General features: G+C 45.3%; 2 protein-coding genes across 4 annotated transcripts in view; both read right to left on the bottom strand.

Annotated features, from left to right (window-relative positions):
• The window catches only part of il1rap (interleukin 1 receptor accessory protein), a 33,222-nt gene extending 18,788 nt beyond the window's left edge, over positions 1–14,434 (bottom strand). The window contains exons 1-2 of one of the 2 annotated variants that reach the window (XM_085371346.1): positions 13,757–14,434; positions 938–1,023 (exon numbers count right to left, since the gene is read on the bottom strand). In XM_085371346.1, the coding sequence (XP_085227472.1) occupies positions 938–983 (46 nt within the window). In that variant the 5' untranslated portion in view covers positions 984–1,023; positions 13,757–14,434. Of the gene's footprint in view, positions 1–937; positions 1,024–5,207; positions 5,737–13,756 lie in introns of those variants that run through there. The other variant, XM_085371344.1, reaches the window with a different exon arrangement.
• An 81-nt stretch (positions 14,435–14,515) lies between these two features.
• LOC146619520 (fibroblast growth factor 12-like) overlaps positions 14,516–17,658 on the bottom strand; it is a 29,723-nt gene continuing 26,580 nt past the window's right edge. For both annotated transcript variants that reach the window (XM_085371342.1, XM_085371343.1), the window contains exons 4-5: positions 16,578–16,776; positions 14,516–14,844 (exon numbers count right to left, since the gene is read on the bottom strand). In XM_085371342.1, coding sequence (XP_085227468.1) covers positions 14,693–14,844; positions 16,578–16,776 — 351 coding nt within the window. In that variant the 3' untranslated portion in view covers positions 14,516–14,692. The remainder of the gene's footprint in view (positions 14,845–16,577; positions 16,777–17,658) is intronic.

The following is a 17,658-nucleotide window of genomic DNA, read 5'->3' as shown; positions in this document are numbered from 1 at the left end:
AGGTTTGACTTTAGTCCTTTTATTTAATTTTGCCGTTTTCAGACGTCAGAAATAGCTTTTATTAATGAACCAATCAGGGATGTTACACATCAGGTGACATCTACATATATCAGCATCGTCCAGGTGACGTTTATTTCTTCACATCCTGCTGATGGTTTTAGTTACTCTGGAGGTCTTTAAGCTACTATTACACCAAACATCTGAGCTTTTAATCATGGTTATCAGGAGTGCTTGTCAGGCCCTGTTTAGTCTCTATAAACAGATCTGCTGTGTGGGTGTGCAGGTCACCCTCAGCCGTGTGCGTGCGTCTGCAGCGTGAGCGTGGAGGGAAACTCGCGACCTTCAGGGTGAAAATTAAAATCACGTTGTTGTTTTTGAAACGGTTGATTTATGGCACGTTTGAAGAGAGCAGCTTTTCCGCCCGCAGCGTCCCCTCCCCTCCTCCTCACTTTACATCCACCCACCTCCTCTACACTGACCTCCCACTGCCCACCCCTGCCTCCCCGCCACCCTCCGACAGCGTTACAAATGAGGCTCCTCGCTCAGGAACCATCCATTCGCCGTCCCACGGGGCGAGAGCTCCGGCTTTTAATTAACCTCACTTCTGCAGAGTTGCACCGCAGAAACAAGAAAGATTTTCAGTTAAGCAGACCTGAGAGACTCTTAGAGGAAAACACGGCACTCGTTTTTGTCCCTCTCAGTTCCCTTCAGCGTAGAAAGAACTCGTCGGCCTGATGGATCCAAATCCACACTTCATCCTCACTCCTGTGCCTCTACATGAGAATTACCTGAAGCTTTTAAAACCAATGTGCATTCAGATTTTTAGGTTTTCTGCTTCGCTGCTGCCGAAAGACAAAAAATGCCAACAGACTCGAGTCACTGACTCGACCCTCCGAGGAGCTCCGATCTCATCCCGCCTGTCACAGCTGTCACCTACCTGTCGGAGCGCTGGACTGACTGGCAGCAGGGGAAGTCCCGCCCATCACGGCGAGGAGGAAGACGAGGGCGGAGATGAAAGTTGCCCTGCAAAGACAAAGACTGTTAATGTTTATTTTTCAACAACCTTCAAAACAAACACAAACAACATGAAACTGCTTCAAACTTGACAAAGAAAATTTTTTTGAGTCATTCTTGTCATCATTTTTCCATAACTCCATCCATGACTTCAACTTTTTAAGTGAGTGAGAAAACCAAAGAAGGCGTTCACGTATGTGTGGTCTGAATATGTCTGAATGTCTTTATGAAATTATTTATTCCACAAAGACTCTTTTGTTACGTTGGGTTAGTGTAGCATCAGGGTTTAGAATTACAGTCCTCCGCACATACAAGGTCTTCTCTTAATGACCTTGTAGTACCATATCACCCTATTAGAGCACTTGGCTCTCGCTCTGCAGGCCTACTTGTTGTTCCTAGAGTATTTAAAAGTAGAATGGGAGGGAGAGCCTTCAGTTTTCAGGCCCCTCTTCTGTGGAACCAGCTTCCAGTTTGGATTCAGGAGACAGACACTATCTCTACTTTCAAGATTAGGCTTCAAACTTTCCTTTTTGCTAAAGCATATAGTTAGGGCTGGACCAGGTGACCCTGAATCCTCCCTTAGTTATGCTGCAATAGACGTAGGCTGCTGGGGATTCCCATGATGCATTGGGTGTTTCTTCCTCACTATGTGTTAACAGACCTCTCTGCACTGAATCATACTTGTTATTAATCTCTGGCTCTAACTCTGTGCTGAAAAGGTCACTGCAGCTGACCTCCCAGCAGTCTACACACCTGTCTGCTGATTAACTTGCACACATGTGTAACTGACAGCTGTATCTGCTCACCTGACCAGCATCCAAAGGTGTGCAGATCGTGGAGGGATATCTGAATGATTCGAGAATGAGTTTGTTTTTTAATTCGCATCCGTTGCCGGGGAAACCTCCGACACACACCGGCTGTTTTACTGGACTACAGCACGAGTCCAGGCCGACCTACCCCACCTCTGTCTGTCTGTGCACGTCCGAGAAATGAGAAATTGTATCTATTTTCATTTCATTTTATTGGTTTATTGTGGGAGTGTGTGTTTGCTCTGCAGCAGCGAGTCATGATTAATTTTTATGGATCAATATGTGCCACCTCCTCCTCCTCCTGCGTGCAGTGCGCTTCAGGACAGGAAAGAGGGTTAAAGGTCACATGCCTCCTTACATAGATGATAAATAAAAGCTAAAGATAGATTTGAAAAACGGAAATCAAATAAAAACTAGACTTCTGCCAAACAACAGGATCTGACTGAGTCAAACTCTAAACACAGGAAATGTCTTCAGCTTTAGTTGTTGTTAATCTGCTTAAATCTGCAGCCTCAGCGAGCCGTTACTATCAGACAGTACTCACATATATTCCTACTTTAACTATACAGCTGAGAAAGCCATGCTTTATCCTAATAATCTATAAAAAGCAGAGTAAAGATTACCCGGTTACTAACAGATAAAATAAAAAAGGAGGCACGGCTCGCAGGGACAGTAAAACTTGCAGCGCCTGAGATTTCACTCTTAAAGGAAGTCACGGTCCCCTGCCCGCACACCTCCACAGGGAGGCTGATGGATGTCTCTGAAAAACGAAACGACCCGAGCTGCAAGCAGGTAACTGCTCATGTCACGCTGTCTGAATAACAGACCGTCTTCATGGTCGCTTAGTAATCCAAACCCGTCGCACTGACAGGAAGAAGCTTTGCAGCTTGTTTGTCTTTCCTTCGTCCACCTGGAACAATTGGAGGAGACTCGGTCAGCTGATCGCAGGTGAGGCAGGTGAGACGTTAATGCGCTTAAATCTGGAAATCTGAAAAGTCACATGATCAACACGAGACGCTGATCACTGAAAACGGTTTTGGGCTGAAATACAGTTGTTGGCACTGAGCCTTCTCAGTTGCCATGGTAATGCATCATCTCTGAGGAGGATGGGCAGCGCATATTTATCCTGCAGCTACAATCCACTTTGCAACCCACCTGCACCCAAGCTCCTCCCTGTTATGGCATTCCTAACTACATGAGCGTGAAAGCTGCTCTCTCCGAGGAGGTCGGGGTGGTGTGCAGTCCCCCTCCACCAAACTTGACACTTGGCACAGTGCAGTCAGACAAGTACTGTTGTCCTGGCAACTGCCAAACCCAGACTCGCCCATCAGATTGCGAGATGGAGAAGCGTGATTGGTCACTCCAGAGAACGCGTCTCCACTGCTCTAGAGTCCAATGGCGACATGCTTTACATCACTGTATCCGACGCTTTGCATTGAGCTTGATGATACAGCCGGTCGCCATGGAAACCTGCTCCACAAAACTCTCTACGCTCTGTTCTTGAGCTAATCTGAAGGTCACGTGAAGTTTGCAGAAGTTTGCAGACAGTGGGTGACCTCTGTGCACGGCGCACCTCAGCATCTGCTGACCGCGCTCTGATTTTACGTGATCTACCGCTTCATAGTTGTGTTGCTGTCCTTCACCATCGATTCCACTTTGCTATAATCCCACTAACAGCTGACTGTGGAATATTTAGTGGCGAGGAATTTTCACGGCTGGACCTGTTGCACAGGTGTCGTCTTATGGAAGTGACTGGAACACCTGAATTCAGTGAGTTGGTTGGTGAGTGGATACTTTTGGAGATGTAGTGCATCATTCAGGAGACGACTGCAGCGCGTTGGGCGTGAGTAAAATAAATAAGGGGTTGTGTTGACCAGCACATCGGCGATAACTGCCGCCGTAGGTCTCAGACTGAGCCTGTCGAAGGCTGTGACGCAAACAGAATCGTGACTCACGTCTTTATCTGCTTCATGCCTCTCATGAACAGAAACCAGCCTCCCAGTATGGAAACCATCACTTTCACTTCAGTTCCCATTAGTCTCATTAGTCGTGTGGTCTGGGAAAACATCCCAAAACTTCCAGTAAGACTTTGTTCTGTTCGACCAACACCTGAAAACCTACAAACGTTCATTCACCTGAGATGTGAGAGGCCACAGATCTCAGCTGTTCCTGTTTGACATTTTAATAACAAACGAACAGCCGAGCCACGGGAAAATGCACCACAGCAGAAAACGAGTAAGAAGGTGAAGAAAGATGGAGAGGCGCTGCAAGAGACAGACGGAGGGACATAAAGAGTCACGGTGGACAATCAGGCAGAACTAGTGGATCCCAGGAGGGACATACAGACCCAGAGCTGCTCACCAACGCCATCCATCACTCACACACACTCTCTCACTCACACACACACACACACACCTCCTGTGTGTGTTTGCACGAGCGAGCGATACGCTTCATCACAGGTACAGAGATATAACCCCCTCGAGCTTCGCCCCAGAGGATTCTGGGTACTAGATTGCCCATTTTTTAGAGACTGAGTGAGTTAAACAAACACACAAAACAAAACAGCAGCTTCCTCTGAGGAAATCTTCATCACTCCATCTGCACACTTCATTTACAGTTTACTCATCTGCTCGCTTTTATTTCTTTGTTGTTTTTCTTCATTTCTGGGGGGGGGGGGGGGGGGGGGGGGGGGGGGGGTGTTACTGCACTGCCTCATCAGTTCAGTGCTTAGATGTGATGATGATGATGATGAAGAGGCATGTGGGCTGCAGTTATGTTTCTGCTGATCACTGCAGACTCTGACCTGACTGACTATAATCGGATTATCGGGACCAGATCGATGGAGACTGTCCTCCAAACGTCAGACTGACATTTATAAAGTGTCCACTTCCAGCTGCCTTCACATCCGGACAGCTGTGAAACGAACTTCATTATTTTAAGAAGCTCTCTGTCCTTCACGTAAAATTCGGCCCTCATAACATATCAGAATTTGAACTTCCACTCACAGCAGCAGGACAAAGCGTAAATGATTTACTGGAGTTGTACATGTTTTTGAGCGCGGGCAGGTCGGGGCAGGGCACGCACGCCGAACCGAAGAACACATAAACATGATATCAGCTGACGCGCGTTTTCTGATAAAGAAAATCGATCCACGCAGGAATTGTGAGATTTTGAGAATGAAACTCGGCATGCAGGCGCACGGACACCAGCAGAGAGGCTCTGCGTCCGGACAGCCCGCTGCGGATCACCGGTGTGCGCGGTGGTACTCTCACTGACGGCGGCTCTCCGTCAGTGAGCCCGCAGAACCAACCCGAGCCTGGTAAAGCACAGCGGCGGGGTCCGTAGAGGAAACAGTACATTTAAAACCAGCAGGCGGTCACTTACATTGGCAGCAGGTCCTCCGGGGGTGAGAGGTGTGAGTCCGGTCGGGGCTGTCAGAACAGCTGACAGAACCAGGAGTGTCCGGGTCCAGTGTGAGGCGCCAGAGTCCTGCGGCTCACTCACTCCCTCACCCTCTGGGAGCAGCGGGGCTCTGGTGATTAACGGCCGCGTGTCAGGGCTCGATCTCGGCTGTAAATCTCCCACAGAGGCCCCGGTGCTCCGGGAACTCCTCCAAAGTGACGCTCGGAGCTGCTCCGGGTAATTAAGCAGCCGCGGTTAACATCACGTGCCGACTAATTAAAGGCGCGGGAGGGTAGAGCGAGTCTTCGAACAGCTGTGGACAGATGCTGACAGATGTTAACAGCTGGACTCGGTCCGCACAAACTTTAAAGAGTCTTAAAAGCGCGTAAAAGGCGCAGCGAGCGACGCAGTGTTTACGTGGAGGAAGTAAAAGTTCCGCGGATTCCGGTCCACGCTCCTCCTCCTCTCTCACTCTGTTGCGACATCGATGAGAGTTATTTCCCAATAACACACACACACACACACACACACACACACACACACACACACACACACACACACACACACACACACACACAGAGCTCCGTGAAGGTGCCCCCCTCCATTAACAGGTCTCTTGTTTGGTGTTAGGATGGATGATCGTTTCTGAAATAACGGCGCTTTATTCATTTCTATCTGTGATGCTTTTTTGAATTCGCTGCGTTTTTCTATTCATGTTTTTATTTCATTCACATTTTTATCAAGATTTGAAACTAGTAAAATATTTACTAGTTTTATTTAAGGAAATCGTCAGAAACTCCAGCTGGGAACCAACAGCAGTGCTGCTTCAGTCTGAAAATGTAATCTGATTACAATGGTTGGACTAAAAGTTGCAGCCTGGTGTGATGTCGCCCCCTGGTGGTGTCTGTCAGCAGTCTGAGCTTTGCAGGCTCACTGACGTTCAAATGTGGTGAAGTACATTTAAAATAAGAGAAAAATAAAACCTGATCAATCCCAATTTTCTGAATCTTTCACAATAAAAGCCTCTCACCCGTTGACTCGATGACGCCAGAGAAAACGCTACCCAGGTATTTCCCAATAAAATTCCCATGTTTCTTCACGGTAACCAACAGCTGTTTTAATTTTAATGGAGTGAGGATGAAAGATTTGATCTAAACTACTGAAATGTGTAAAACTGGTGGAAATTCAGTGGAAAGCTCTGCAGCCGTACTCTTCCTGAAGGTGTTAAAGGAAATTAAACTCATACAGCCCACCTTTACAGCACTGACATGGAGGACCAGCCAGTTCATTTTTGGATCAATAAATAATCAATAAAGGTGTGACTGATCAGAGCAGACTAAACCTGAAGTTTCTGATCCAGCTTCACCTTAAAATTCCTCCTACAGCTTCACAGTAAAAGCCTCCTTGTAATTTCACAGTAAAAGCCTATTAAACCCTATACAGCAAGTCACATAGATCAGGGGTCCCCAATCCCAGGCCTCGAGGGCCGGTGTCCTGCAGGTTTTAGATCTCACCCTGGTCAACACACCTGAATCACATGATTAGTTCATCATCAGGCCTCTGGAGAACTTCAGGACATGTTGAGGAGCTAATTTCGCCATTTAATTCAGCTGTGATGGATCAAGGACACATCTAAACCCTGCAGGGACACCGGCCCTCGTGGACTGGGACTGGGGACCCCCGACATAGATGTTTTACATTAAAAGTCTCCAAGCTGCTGCTTCACAATAAAAGCCTCTCATCTGTAGATGAGACAGTAGAGATCCCCAGGCTGCTTCAAAGTAAAACCCCTTTACCTACTTCCCCGCGAAGAACCATCGTGGCTCCACAATAAAAGCCTACCGTTTACAAAGAAAAAAAAAACTCACGAAGTTCCTTCAAAGTAAAAGCACTAAAACGGCTTTACAGTAAAAGTCCATCAGTTTAATTTTGAGTTTACCTTTTCAAGTTCACTTGTTAAAATAAAAGCCCTTGCATTAGTTCTCCAACATCTTCAAAGTTAAAGCCCTCCCCATCTTCTTTATAATAAAAGCCCTACAGCTGTTTTACATTAAAATCCAAAAGATTACATTAAAAGCAGGAAGTCACACAAACACTTCACAATTAAAGTCTTGAAACACATTTGAGCAGTAAAAGCCTCCACAGTAAGAATCCTAAGCTTTGCAAGAAAATCACCAAATCGATTACAATAAGTCACAACGATGTTTCAAAGTAAAAGCTTAAAAGTCTATGGTTTGCTTCACAATGAAAGCTTCACACAAAATAAAAGTCTTGAAGCTGGGTCAGGGCACTACTGCTCCTTCACAATAAAAGTCTCTCAGTACACACAAAATAAAAGCACAAAGATGCTTGAAATTAAAAGCAAACAAGTCCTCCTATGACTTCACAATAAAAGCCCACCAACAGTTTCACAATAAAGGTCACAAAGCTCCTTCAAATTAAAAGACTTAAAGTGGCAATTAAAACTCAAAATTCCTTTACTTGCTTCACAATAAAAGTCCCCTAGTAACTTCACAGTAAAAGCCTCTGAGCATTTTTACAGTAAACTGTTTCAAAATAAGAGCTCAGAGACAAAATAAAATGCTAAAGCTGCTTCGTAGTAAAACTCTCACAGCTGTGTGACCAGATTTAGAAATGAAACTCTCGGAGTCGCTTCAAACCGTGTGAATTGGTTTGTAATTAGATGCTTCACAATAAAAGTCATTTCTTTCAAAATAAAACCTGCCACCTGCTTAACCACGAGATGCTGTTGGATCCCAGAGGTCAGGCTGACGGTGTTTCCTCCTTGTTGCTGTGATGTCGGCTGATGGTCGTGTTTTTGTGTCTCTCCTTGTTAAAGTTGGATGAAGCCGCCTGCGAGGTCGTCGCCCGTAAAGTGGAAACCAGCCGCTGAGTGCCTGGATGAGCTTTTAGACCATCTCGGGAATAACTGAGAGCTTTTTAGTGGGAAACCACAAAAACACCTGAGTGTTTCCTGCCGCGGCTGCTTCAGAGATCCCAACGTGACATACACGAGCTTTATTTGTGGCCTAAAGTCTGAATCTGTGCGTTTTGTGTTTATGCAGCAGGACCGAAGTCATTCGAATACAAATCCTCGGACTTACAGGAGATTTGATGACAGATAAACGAGGCCCTTTATCACCATGAAGCAAGTCTGCTGAAGTTACAACTTCAAATAAAAATGAGCGATATCTGTGCTACTCTGACCTTTTCTCAATATTGTTTTAAATGATTCTTTCATTTTCTTTACACATTAAAATCACAAACTCACTAATCTCAAATATTTTGGGACAGACTAACGAACTAACGTGCTTATGGACTGAACAGCTGAACGTACAGAAATCCTGTTTTAAGCAGGCGCTGCTGAAACGTCTTTAGGCAGCTGTTGTTGTGAAATGTTGTTAGTTAAAAATAAAAGTGAATTGAACTGAAACAGTGGCCAGAGCATGAGGATTCATTTCAGATTAAAACACAGAGGCCGACTTTGTTGCTTATTGTGTTTCCAGGGTCTGTGTGCAGTGGATATCCTTAAATGGTCATGTCTGCACAGAAGCCCCGCCCTTACGCCCTTGAAACCTCCTTTATGTGAGGAGCAACCAATCAGAAGAAAGTTGCCCTGAAGGATGGGCTGTCCAAAGGGCCAGGATAAGATAAAGAAGGATTATTTTGTGACTCATGCAAAGCAGCTGAGAATGAGCAGAGCAGATTAACATGTACACAGACAAACAAGTTCATCGTCAGGAGTAAAAAACACAGACAGACACTGATGCTCTTATATGTTTTTTTATTTTTCAGTACTCTTTTTTCATCCTGCTGCGTATTTGCGATGATTTTCTTCTAATATATGATGCGTTTTTATATGGAGGTGCGTCCGAAAAGGTGCAAACATCAGCAAACACAAAGAAAGAGCAAGAGATTTTAGGTTCGACAAACACGTTGCAACTCGGTGACGTTCACCCTCCTCCTGGGCCTGCGTCGCTTCGTAATGACATCATCATTTTGTGATACGACAGTGCCCCCTACAGGTTCAACATCTCACTGTTTTTGAGTAAAAAAACTGAGCGTCTCAGTTTTTATAAGCAGGAAACTTTAAAACTGCCATTGTTTAATTTCTAGAGAGCTCAGAGTCGAACCCTGAACGCTTTAAAACACAGACTTTTGTCTTTTCTACACTTTCTGCTTCTCATGAACCGGTTTACAAACTCATGCTGCCTTCAGGTGACGCAGATTACCATCGATGCGAGCCTTATCAACGATGGTTCAATGTTCCCGCTCTGATTTTGTGCTTGTGAAATAAAGGATTTGAAACCCTGCACTTATTTTTTGCTAACTTGAGAAGACTCGAGTTAAAGTATTTGAGAATGTCTCAGTAAAATGACAACAGGCAGCACGGAGACGAAAGAAACACTGTGGACGTTTAAAGCAGCGAACGAACGCACACATCTGGTTTTTCTTACACTTTAAGACATTCTCAAATATTTGATACGCAACTAAAATCTTTTCTTCGCAGGCGTTCGTGTGACTTTGTGAAAGGTGACAAATGTCATCTGGCGTCACATGTAAATAAATCAAAACAACATTTTTATTTACTTTAACATATAAAAGTTAAATTATATGGTTAACAACAGTAGAAATTATTTTATCTATGAAAGTTATTACATTTATTACTAAGTTGTTGATTTTTTTTCCCTCTATGTTGAATTTATTTCCTTTTTTTTCTGCTTTTGTTTCATTGCTGTCGTGTGCTAGCGTGCTATACGAGCTCAAATGTGAGCGCCATTTGTAGTTACTTCATGTTTGCATTTGAGATCATTTTTTTGATGCATATTCTGAAATAATGTATATTTTCATCATTTTAGTTTATTTTGAAAAGTCTCAACAGGATCTTGAGCTTTATTGTGAAAGATTTATGTGAAAAATAATCAAGTGGACGGTTTTTTGCTAACAAACCGACGCGTAAAACAGTCGCACGTCCGTCCGTAGTGTGGTTATTTTAAATATAAGACAAAGAGAGAACTATAAGAAGAAAGTAAGATGGCCACTACATCAACATTTAATTTCTATCTAGATTTTAGATTTATTTAGATAATAAACTGAGATTTATGACATATGTTTTGGTTATGTGACTGGCACTTTGCTTCCTCCGTACAAAAGGGCTCTCACATGATTTTTGAGGCGAACTTATCTCGTAACTTGAAGGCAGTTAGATTGAAACTGGTTCTGGGTCTCCTGCTGAGCCTGAAGCAGAGGATGTGGTAGAAAAGACACCCGGTACAACATTTCTGTCGAGTGGTTTGGTTGTGTTGACACTTACAGAAACATTAAGAGGAGAGCGTTCGTGCCGAGCCGCTCGTGTTCCAGTCCTCGCGGTCCGACCCAGAACCCCAAACTGGAAGACAATCTCAGAGGCAGCGCAGCAGACTGTGACTGGTCCATTCATTTCCACCCTTCAGTCCATTTATCCATTTACAACCTCACCAACCACGCCCCGCTTGACCCCGCCTCCTTTTACCCTCCACTTCCACCGATCAGAGTGTTTTTAAGTGTCATCTCTGCAGCTTGGTGTCGGCCGACGGGAGGTGACGAGTTTCCCAAAAACAAACACATCAAAGTTCAAACTCTCGTTCATCTGCAGGCCGAGCTCCTCGTTTGGTGTCCAACTCCAGTCCTCCAGAGCTACCTGCAGCTTTTAGACGCATCCTTGTTCTGACACACCTGAATCAAATGAATGGTTCGTTATTAGGCCTTTGCCAAACTTGATGTCTGCTGAAGAGGGAATCGAACCTTTTGATTCAGCTGTGTTGGAGTAGGGATGCATCTAAAAGCTGCGGACAGCAGCTCTGGAGGACTACAGCTGGACACCCCTGGGTTAAGGGACTTTTATGTAACAAACGTGCAGAACGTCATCAGCAGTTGTTGTTTTAACTGTTTTAAAATGTGACCGTTCTTTAAACCTTTGCTCTGTTTTTATCCCTACGCTCTTTTCGCCAACAGACGTTACTCTCTTACTTGGCACATAAGGTGTTTTTAGTAACTTACTTAAATACGGCTACACTGACTTGCTGCTCCTTATGGTACAAACTGGCCCAGCCTAGTTCTAAAATGAGCAGCTGCTTATTCAGGTTCTGAGAGCTTCCTGTTAATCAGCAACAGAATCAGGATCAGAAGAACAGCCGGGACTGTTTTGGGGACTTGGTCCAATCTAGATGTGGAACCAGGGACAGTACAGTGGAGGGACATTTCAGCCTGAGCAGAGGTTTTCCATCTCTGATCTTTATGACTCAAAAATATCTTTACAAATGATTTTATGATGACAGAAGTTTCTCAGGATTGTTCTGAGCCAGCGTGACGACAGAGGCTGAACTTGTGGAACCACAGTATGAGCTGCAGAGACAGGATCGCAGCACGAATGGCACTAACGACTTTCCATACATGCTGCAGTCCTGGTGATTTTCTCCCGCTGAGAACGGTGAAGGCAGTGATAGAACGTGTGCAGGAGGAAGGACGCGTTTGATGGAGACTTGTTTCATTTTTTTCCTGGTTTTCTTTTTGGGAAACTCGGCTGGTAACATCGGAGAGAAGTAAAGGGTCTGAGTGAGAGAAGAAGGAAAGTCTTAGAGGTTGGAGAGGGCAGTGCAGCGACTCAGGCTGAACGTCTAAACTTTACTCTCTGGAAAGGAAAAGATCTCGCCGTCACAGAGCAGTGCAAGGAAGAAACGTACTCGGGGTGGACGCAATAAAGGGAGCTTTCAATCCTGAGCATCCACCCAGGGAGCTGCACGTCTGCTCTTCCTTAAACTCTTGACTTTTATTTTGAAAGATGACAGGAAATCTTTTCCTTTCAGCTGTGTGAAGTTCAGACGAGGTTGGAGTGAAACAGTTTTCAGGGCAGTGCTCTTTGTCTAAACAAAGCGGGGCAGTGTCAGAAACGCTCCAAAGCCCCCCATCGGCCGACACCTGAATGCATCACGGTGGAGGGAGTGAAAGTGGGAGCGTCGGGCGTTTTATCCAAACACATTCACATCCACGACATAAAAACCTGTTCTGGAATCTTTTGATTCACTAATCAATAACCGACCACTTCATCTTTTCCTTGAAGTTAAATTTAAAATTCAAATTTTCTTTTCTTGAACCGCTGCACACATCGTGCCAATTCAACATAAACAAATGGACCAATCAGAGCTCAGTGTGCCCGTCCTCATCAAAACCAAACACACAGTCGTGTTAATAACAGACAAAGTGAGCGCATGCTGTGGCGTTTTAACCCGTTAAATCCTGATCACGCAGAGCTCCAACACGCCTGCACGGGGCAGGTCGCGGTTGGCTCGTCGTTCAGCTTCAGTCCTGTTCAGACTGGATCAGAGTTACACAACTCGGCTGTTAGTGTCTCAATAAATCATTTAAACCTCCCCATGTCTGCGGGGGCGTCGCACAGAAAGTACATCATGCAATATTTCTTGTAACGCCGCAAAACCCAAAATCTTGTCATGTGATCAGAGCCTGAACGCAGCACAGAGAGACTGAGCTGCGATCAGTTTTTTATGACATTATTGGTGGACTTCACAGTCCTGCTGATCTCTTTTTAAAACCAGCAGCTTTCAGACCAACCTCGTGTCTGAAACTCCCCACAGTCAGAGTTACACCTCCACCTGTGCTCACGGCTCTTTGACCTTTCCTGCCCCGGGTTGTGTCTCACAGGCTGCAGGCCTCTAACAGTAACTCACACCAGCCGTGTTTTGGAGAGCAGACTGGTTATAAAGGATAGCTGTAGCTACCAGGACGTCACTCGCTGTAAAATACAAATAAAATTCCAGAATTTCAGTCGCCAAAACTGGAGCTCAGACTTCTTAGGCGGAGGAAATTATCTCTAACAGTGTTTTTTACCAGGCTGTATATTTCTACTGTAAAGCTGTTCATTTTAACATACCAGTCTATGGGGACTGGCTCACCGCTGAAAGTTGCTGCTTGATTTTGGGCTCCTGCCGTCCTTCATTTATTACTTTCTGTGCAATGGAAAAGAATTAGCACTATGCTAAGCTGCACATTTCTGGCATGTTTGCACAGTTCATGGTTACTACAGATCGGTTACTACTACAGTGGGTGTGCTCGCTATAATCTGACAGCACACTGACTGTATAGTTTATACCAAGAAGCACCCAGGGTTGTTTCTGCCCTACGTTTCCCCTGAAATGATTAATTGATTATGTTTTAGGATATTCAAAATCCCCCCATCGTCAACTATTTGTTCATGGAAAATATTTGGGAGTACACCATCTATACTACAGTCTGTTCCAACCGTAAACTGGGCTTGTATTTGACCTATAAACAGCTGCAGGTGCTTTTACAAGCCTCTTGGCAACCCACCTCCACCCCAGCTCTTCTGGGGTGTATCATATCTGATGTCTCAGATGCATAGTGACAAATATAAACTCCTCTGCGGATGTAACAGCCGTTAACACAGCCTGAGACGAAGCCTGCAGACAACACTCAGGGCTGAAAGGTCAAAGCCTTTCTCTGAGCCTCGCACAAACCTTTTAGAACTCGATCCTTCACGTTTGGATGCGTTTAAAGAAGTTTCGTCGGTTTTCGTCAACGTGAAGCGAAAGCAGGAACTCGATCTACAAACTGCTGAGTGATTTTAAAAAGCAGGAATGTGGAGTTCACGTGGACACCACCTGCAGCGACCACACAAACCGGCACGCTGTTCTGATCCTCTCAGGCGTACAGTCACCCGGTCGCCCGACTGACCTCCGTCACAGGAAGCGGTCCGATCGGCACAGAGCCGTCTTCTTTCCTTCAGTCGCCAGTGTCTGCAACAAAAACCCACAAAGGCTCCCACCCCGAAAACACAACATAACGCACGTAAAGATGTGGCAGCTGAAGAAGACGAAACAGAAAAGGTCTTCCTTCCAACCGGACAGAACATCACGCAGAAGAAGAAGCGCGGCGTGTCAAAAGTGCGAAAGTCTTTGCATTCATTAAGAAATGAAAGGAAGTGAAGTTTCTACATGGCTTAAAGCTTCGGAGTTCTCAGCGCTCGCTCGACTCGCAAAAACATTTTGTCGTCGTTGTGACAGAAATGATGATGATGATTACAATGTGGCGATGAAGAGTAGGTGGGCTAGCCTCTCAGCGCCATTTCAGCAGGGCTCTTTGCATAAAATGTAAATCATCATCATCAACGTCTTGATTTTTTTTCCATTTCCAAACAGGCCCCTCCCCCTCGCCCTCCCCCATTTGATTTAAAATATTTCATAACGAGCACGAAGACCCCACCGCCCCCCCTCCCCTTTTTTTAAGCTTCTTTTTTTCTTTGTTTTCGCCGTCGTTGTTATGGCGGTTGTTGTCGTCGTCGTCGGTGTGGTTGTAGTTGTTGTTGTTGCTGAACAGAGGGAGTGTTAAAATGGGAGTTCTCCTCCTCCTCCTCCACCTTCGCCTCGTCTTCCTCCTGCGGGTGGCGCTGCAGGCTACGACGCCTCTCGTTCTGTGGAGGACTCCGCTGCCCGCTGCTCCCTCTCCAGGCTCCTCGCCCGCTCCTCGCTGTTCATCGTCGGGCTCCTCGAGGACTTCAGCAGCTTCTCCTCGAGCTCGTGCAGCGACGGCTCCTTATACATGCAGACTACAGGGGGGAGGGCGGGGGGAGGACGGGGGAGAAAGACAGTGAGTCATTAAAGCATCACGCCACCACCAACTCTCGAATTTACACATAAAATAAACTGAAAGACATCCAGACGTAAATTCAGATGTCAGAGTTCAACCTGTGATGCTGCATTCAGTGACATAATCATAACTAACAGGTGTGCAGTTTGTGCCAGCGTGGACGAGGACACACCTGAACCTTTATGCAAAGTATAAAAACAAAGCTATTAAAACTAGCAGCTACTTCGAGGTCTATGTGCTGACGTTAAATAACAGAAAAGAAGAAGAACGAATCAGAAATGAGGAGGTAAAAGAAGACATCAGTGAGTTAACGAGGGGGGAGAAGGAAGAAGGGGAGAGGAGGAGGCTGAAGGACACAGAGGAAGAGGAGAAGATTGACAGAAGGACGAGAGGAAGGTGATAGTTGACAGATGTATAGTTGATGGATATTTTTAAATGAAGATGAGGGATGAGAGGGGAGGGGCAGAGCAGCTGAAAGCAGAGACGGAGCTTCGTGTTTCCAGTTAAACCTCCATCTGTGATATTAGAGCTTCACCTTGTCCTCACACTCTGAGTTCTGGCTGGACGACCTCGGCTCCTGGCTCACCTCTGAGCTCTCCACGCCTTCCTCAAACTCTCTCGTTTGCTCCCAGGATCTAAGAGCACAGCAGCTGAGCTACAACGGCTCCTACAAACCGACAGCACAACCTCCCAGTCTCACAGTCAGCTGCCGTTTTACTGGTTGTATCGTCAAACAGGACTAAAAATATCACATTAAAAGGCTTCGCTATTCTTTCAATTTATGTAATTCTGGTTCAAGTTCACCAGGAAATACGAGTCTCGGCTGCTTTACTGTTAAGAGGGTCAGTGTTTACGTAGGCTTTACTCGGCCAACGGTTCACCTGAAGTAGGTCAGAATGTGAGGCTGAGGATTTTGAGATATGACGTTCAGAAACACTTTTTCCTGCCTCTGTGTTTTAATATCAGGACGTTTCCAGCAGAATGTAGATGTCAGTGTTTCAGTGTTAAGCACCTACATTTACAAAATCACCTCTAAATGCAAAACCTCAAAGCCCATTTCACTTATTGAACTCATCTTCTACTACGATAAACTACAGACATGTGGAGAACCGTCGATTTCAAAGTACAAAAATCCCAAACTGGGAGAAAAAGCTGACTTTTCTACTTCTTCTCTCATGTTTGCGCTTAAAAAACATTTTGTTGTAAAAATACAGAGTGTGGAGTTTAGCTCAGAGCGGGAGGCGAGGTTACACTTCCCTCTAAACACAACTTGTGTGTCTTTCACTGACGCGGAGCAGAGGAAGCTGAAGATATCAGCTGCATGTGCACACAGAAGAACAATGTGAAATAGTTTTAACATTAGCTTATTAAAAGTTTTGAAATATGATGACTTGTTGGTTAAATGAAATGGAACTGTTGGACTGACGTCATCACAGACCTGCAAAATCAGTCATGAACTGTAAGGATAAATATTCACTCTGGGACAACAGAAAACAAGCGTGCCTTGAACTCCAGGACGGTTCCCCGAGGACCTCAACAATACTGCAGACCCACAAACCTTCTTTACAGATAAAGAAAATCGACGGTGGCGTTACTAATTCACACTTCGTCCTCGTGTTTTGTCTTTCTGTCTGACCCGTGAGACACGAAAGCATCGCCACCACCAACATCTGTGTCCACAGCTGGTCTCACCTTCGATGGGTCTGGGGACAAAGTGTGAGCACGGTTTGGTTTTCTTCACTCGGTTTCCCTTCATGATGATTCCTTCCTTATTGAGGCCCAGGAACCAAGCCCGGCCCGACTCGTGCTGCCGATACATGGTGGACGAGTAGATGACGTAGTAGTTTTCAAAGACCGACTCCTTGAACTTGCACTCTGGTGTGAACACATCCTGATACACAAACACACAGAAAACATTTCAAGTGTAATCAGCAGAGAGATCATTTTGTAGTTTTCCTTACACGACCGCCTGCTTCACATCTCTGTGCGTCCACATGTTTGATTGCACGACTCGACTGCTTTTATCTGAGTTTTATTTTGAAGTTTAAACTTGGGGCTTTTATTTTGAAATGAACAGCGTCGAGTGCTGACCAGCAGCCTTTTAGCGTCACGGTTCAGTTTGTGCTCAAAGCTTTTGTCATCATTTTACTTCCATATGAATCTGCCTGCCTGGTGTGACAGGACAGGAAACGGTCACTACATGCTGATACTTCACAGAAACACGGCAGGATGTGATAGGACACAACACGCGAAGCAGCCAATGAGCTGCGACCAATACGAAACACCTCGAAGGTGATCGATCACATTACACGCACACGATAGCGTCAGCAGCACTGCAGCGCAGCGTCACATGTAACAGGACATGAGAGTCTTACAAAAGCTGGGTCTTAATTCTCAGCCTGAGGTTCACACTGAGCACAGGAACTGTTCACTGCTGCAGTCTTTAGAACATTTTAATTAAACAAAAGGAATCTGAACTGTAAGAACTTCAATAATCCATAAAACATAAATGGGAAAAGAAGCTCAGTGCAAAGCAGCTGAAGAATAAAACTCGACATTATTTTGAAAGCTTCAAAAAGCTTTTAAGTTGAAATATTAATGTAAGTCTTGTTCGTGCACTTTATCCTTCACGGATCAGGAAGCTGTGGTGGACACCAAACGTGACTGCTGGGCCGTTTAAAGTCCCAGTTTAGCACCTCCCTCCAGGTATAACAGGTGTGTGTGTGTGTGTGTGCACCCTCTGGATATAACAGGTGGTCAGGTGAGCCAATCA

This window comes from Diplotaxodon limnothrissa, linkage group LG14 (genome assembly GCF_057381915.1).
Source record: "Diplotaxodon limnothrissa isolate DT_005_m linkage group LG14, D_limnothrissa_male_GT1.1, whole genome shotgun sequence".
Lineage (NCBI taxonomy): Eukaryota > Metazoa > Chordata > Actinopteri > Cichliformes > Cichlidae > Diplotaxodon > Diplotaxodon limnothrissa.
Note: the sequence above shows the minus strand (reverse complement) of the source record. Positions and strands in the feature narration are given on the sequence as shown.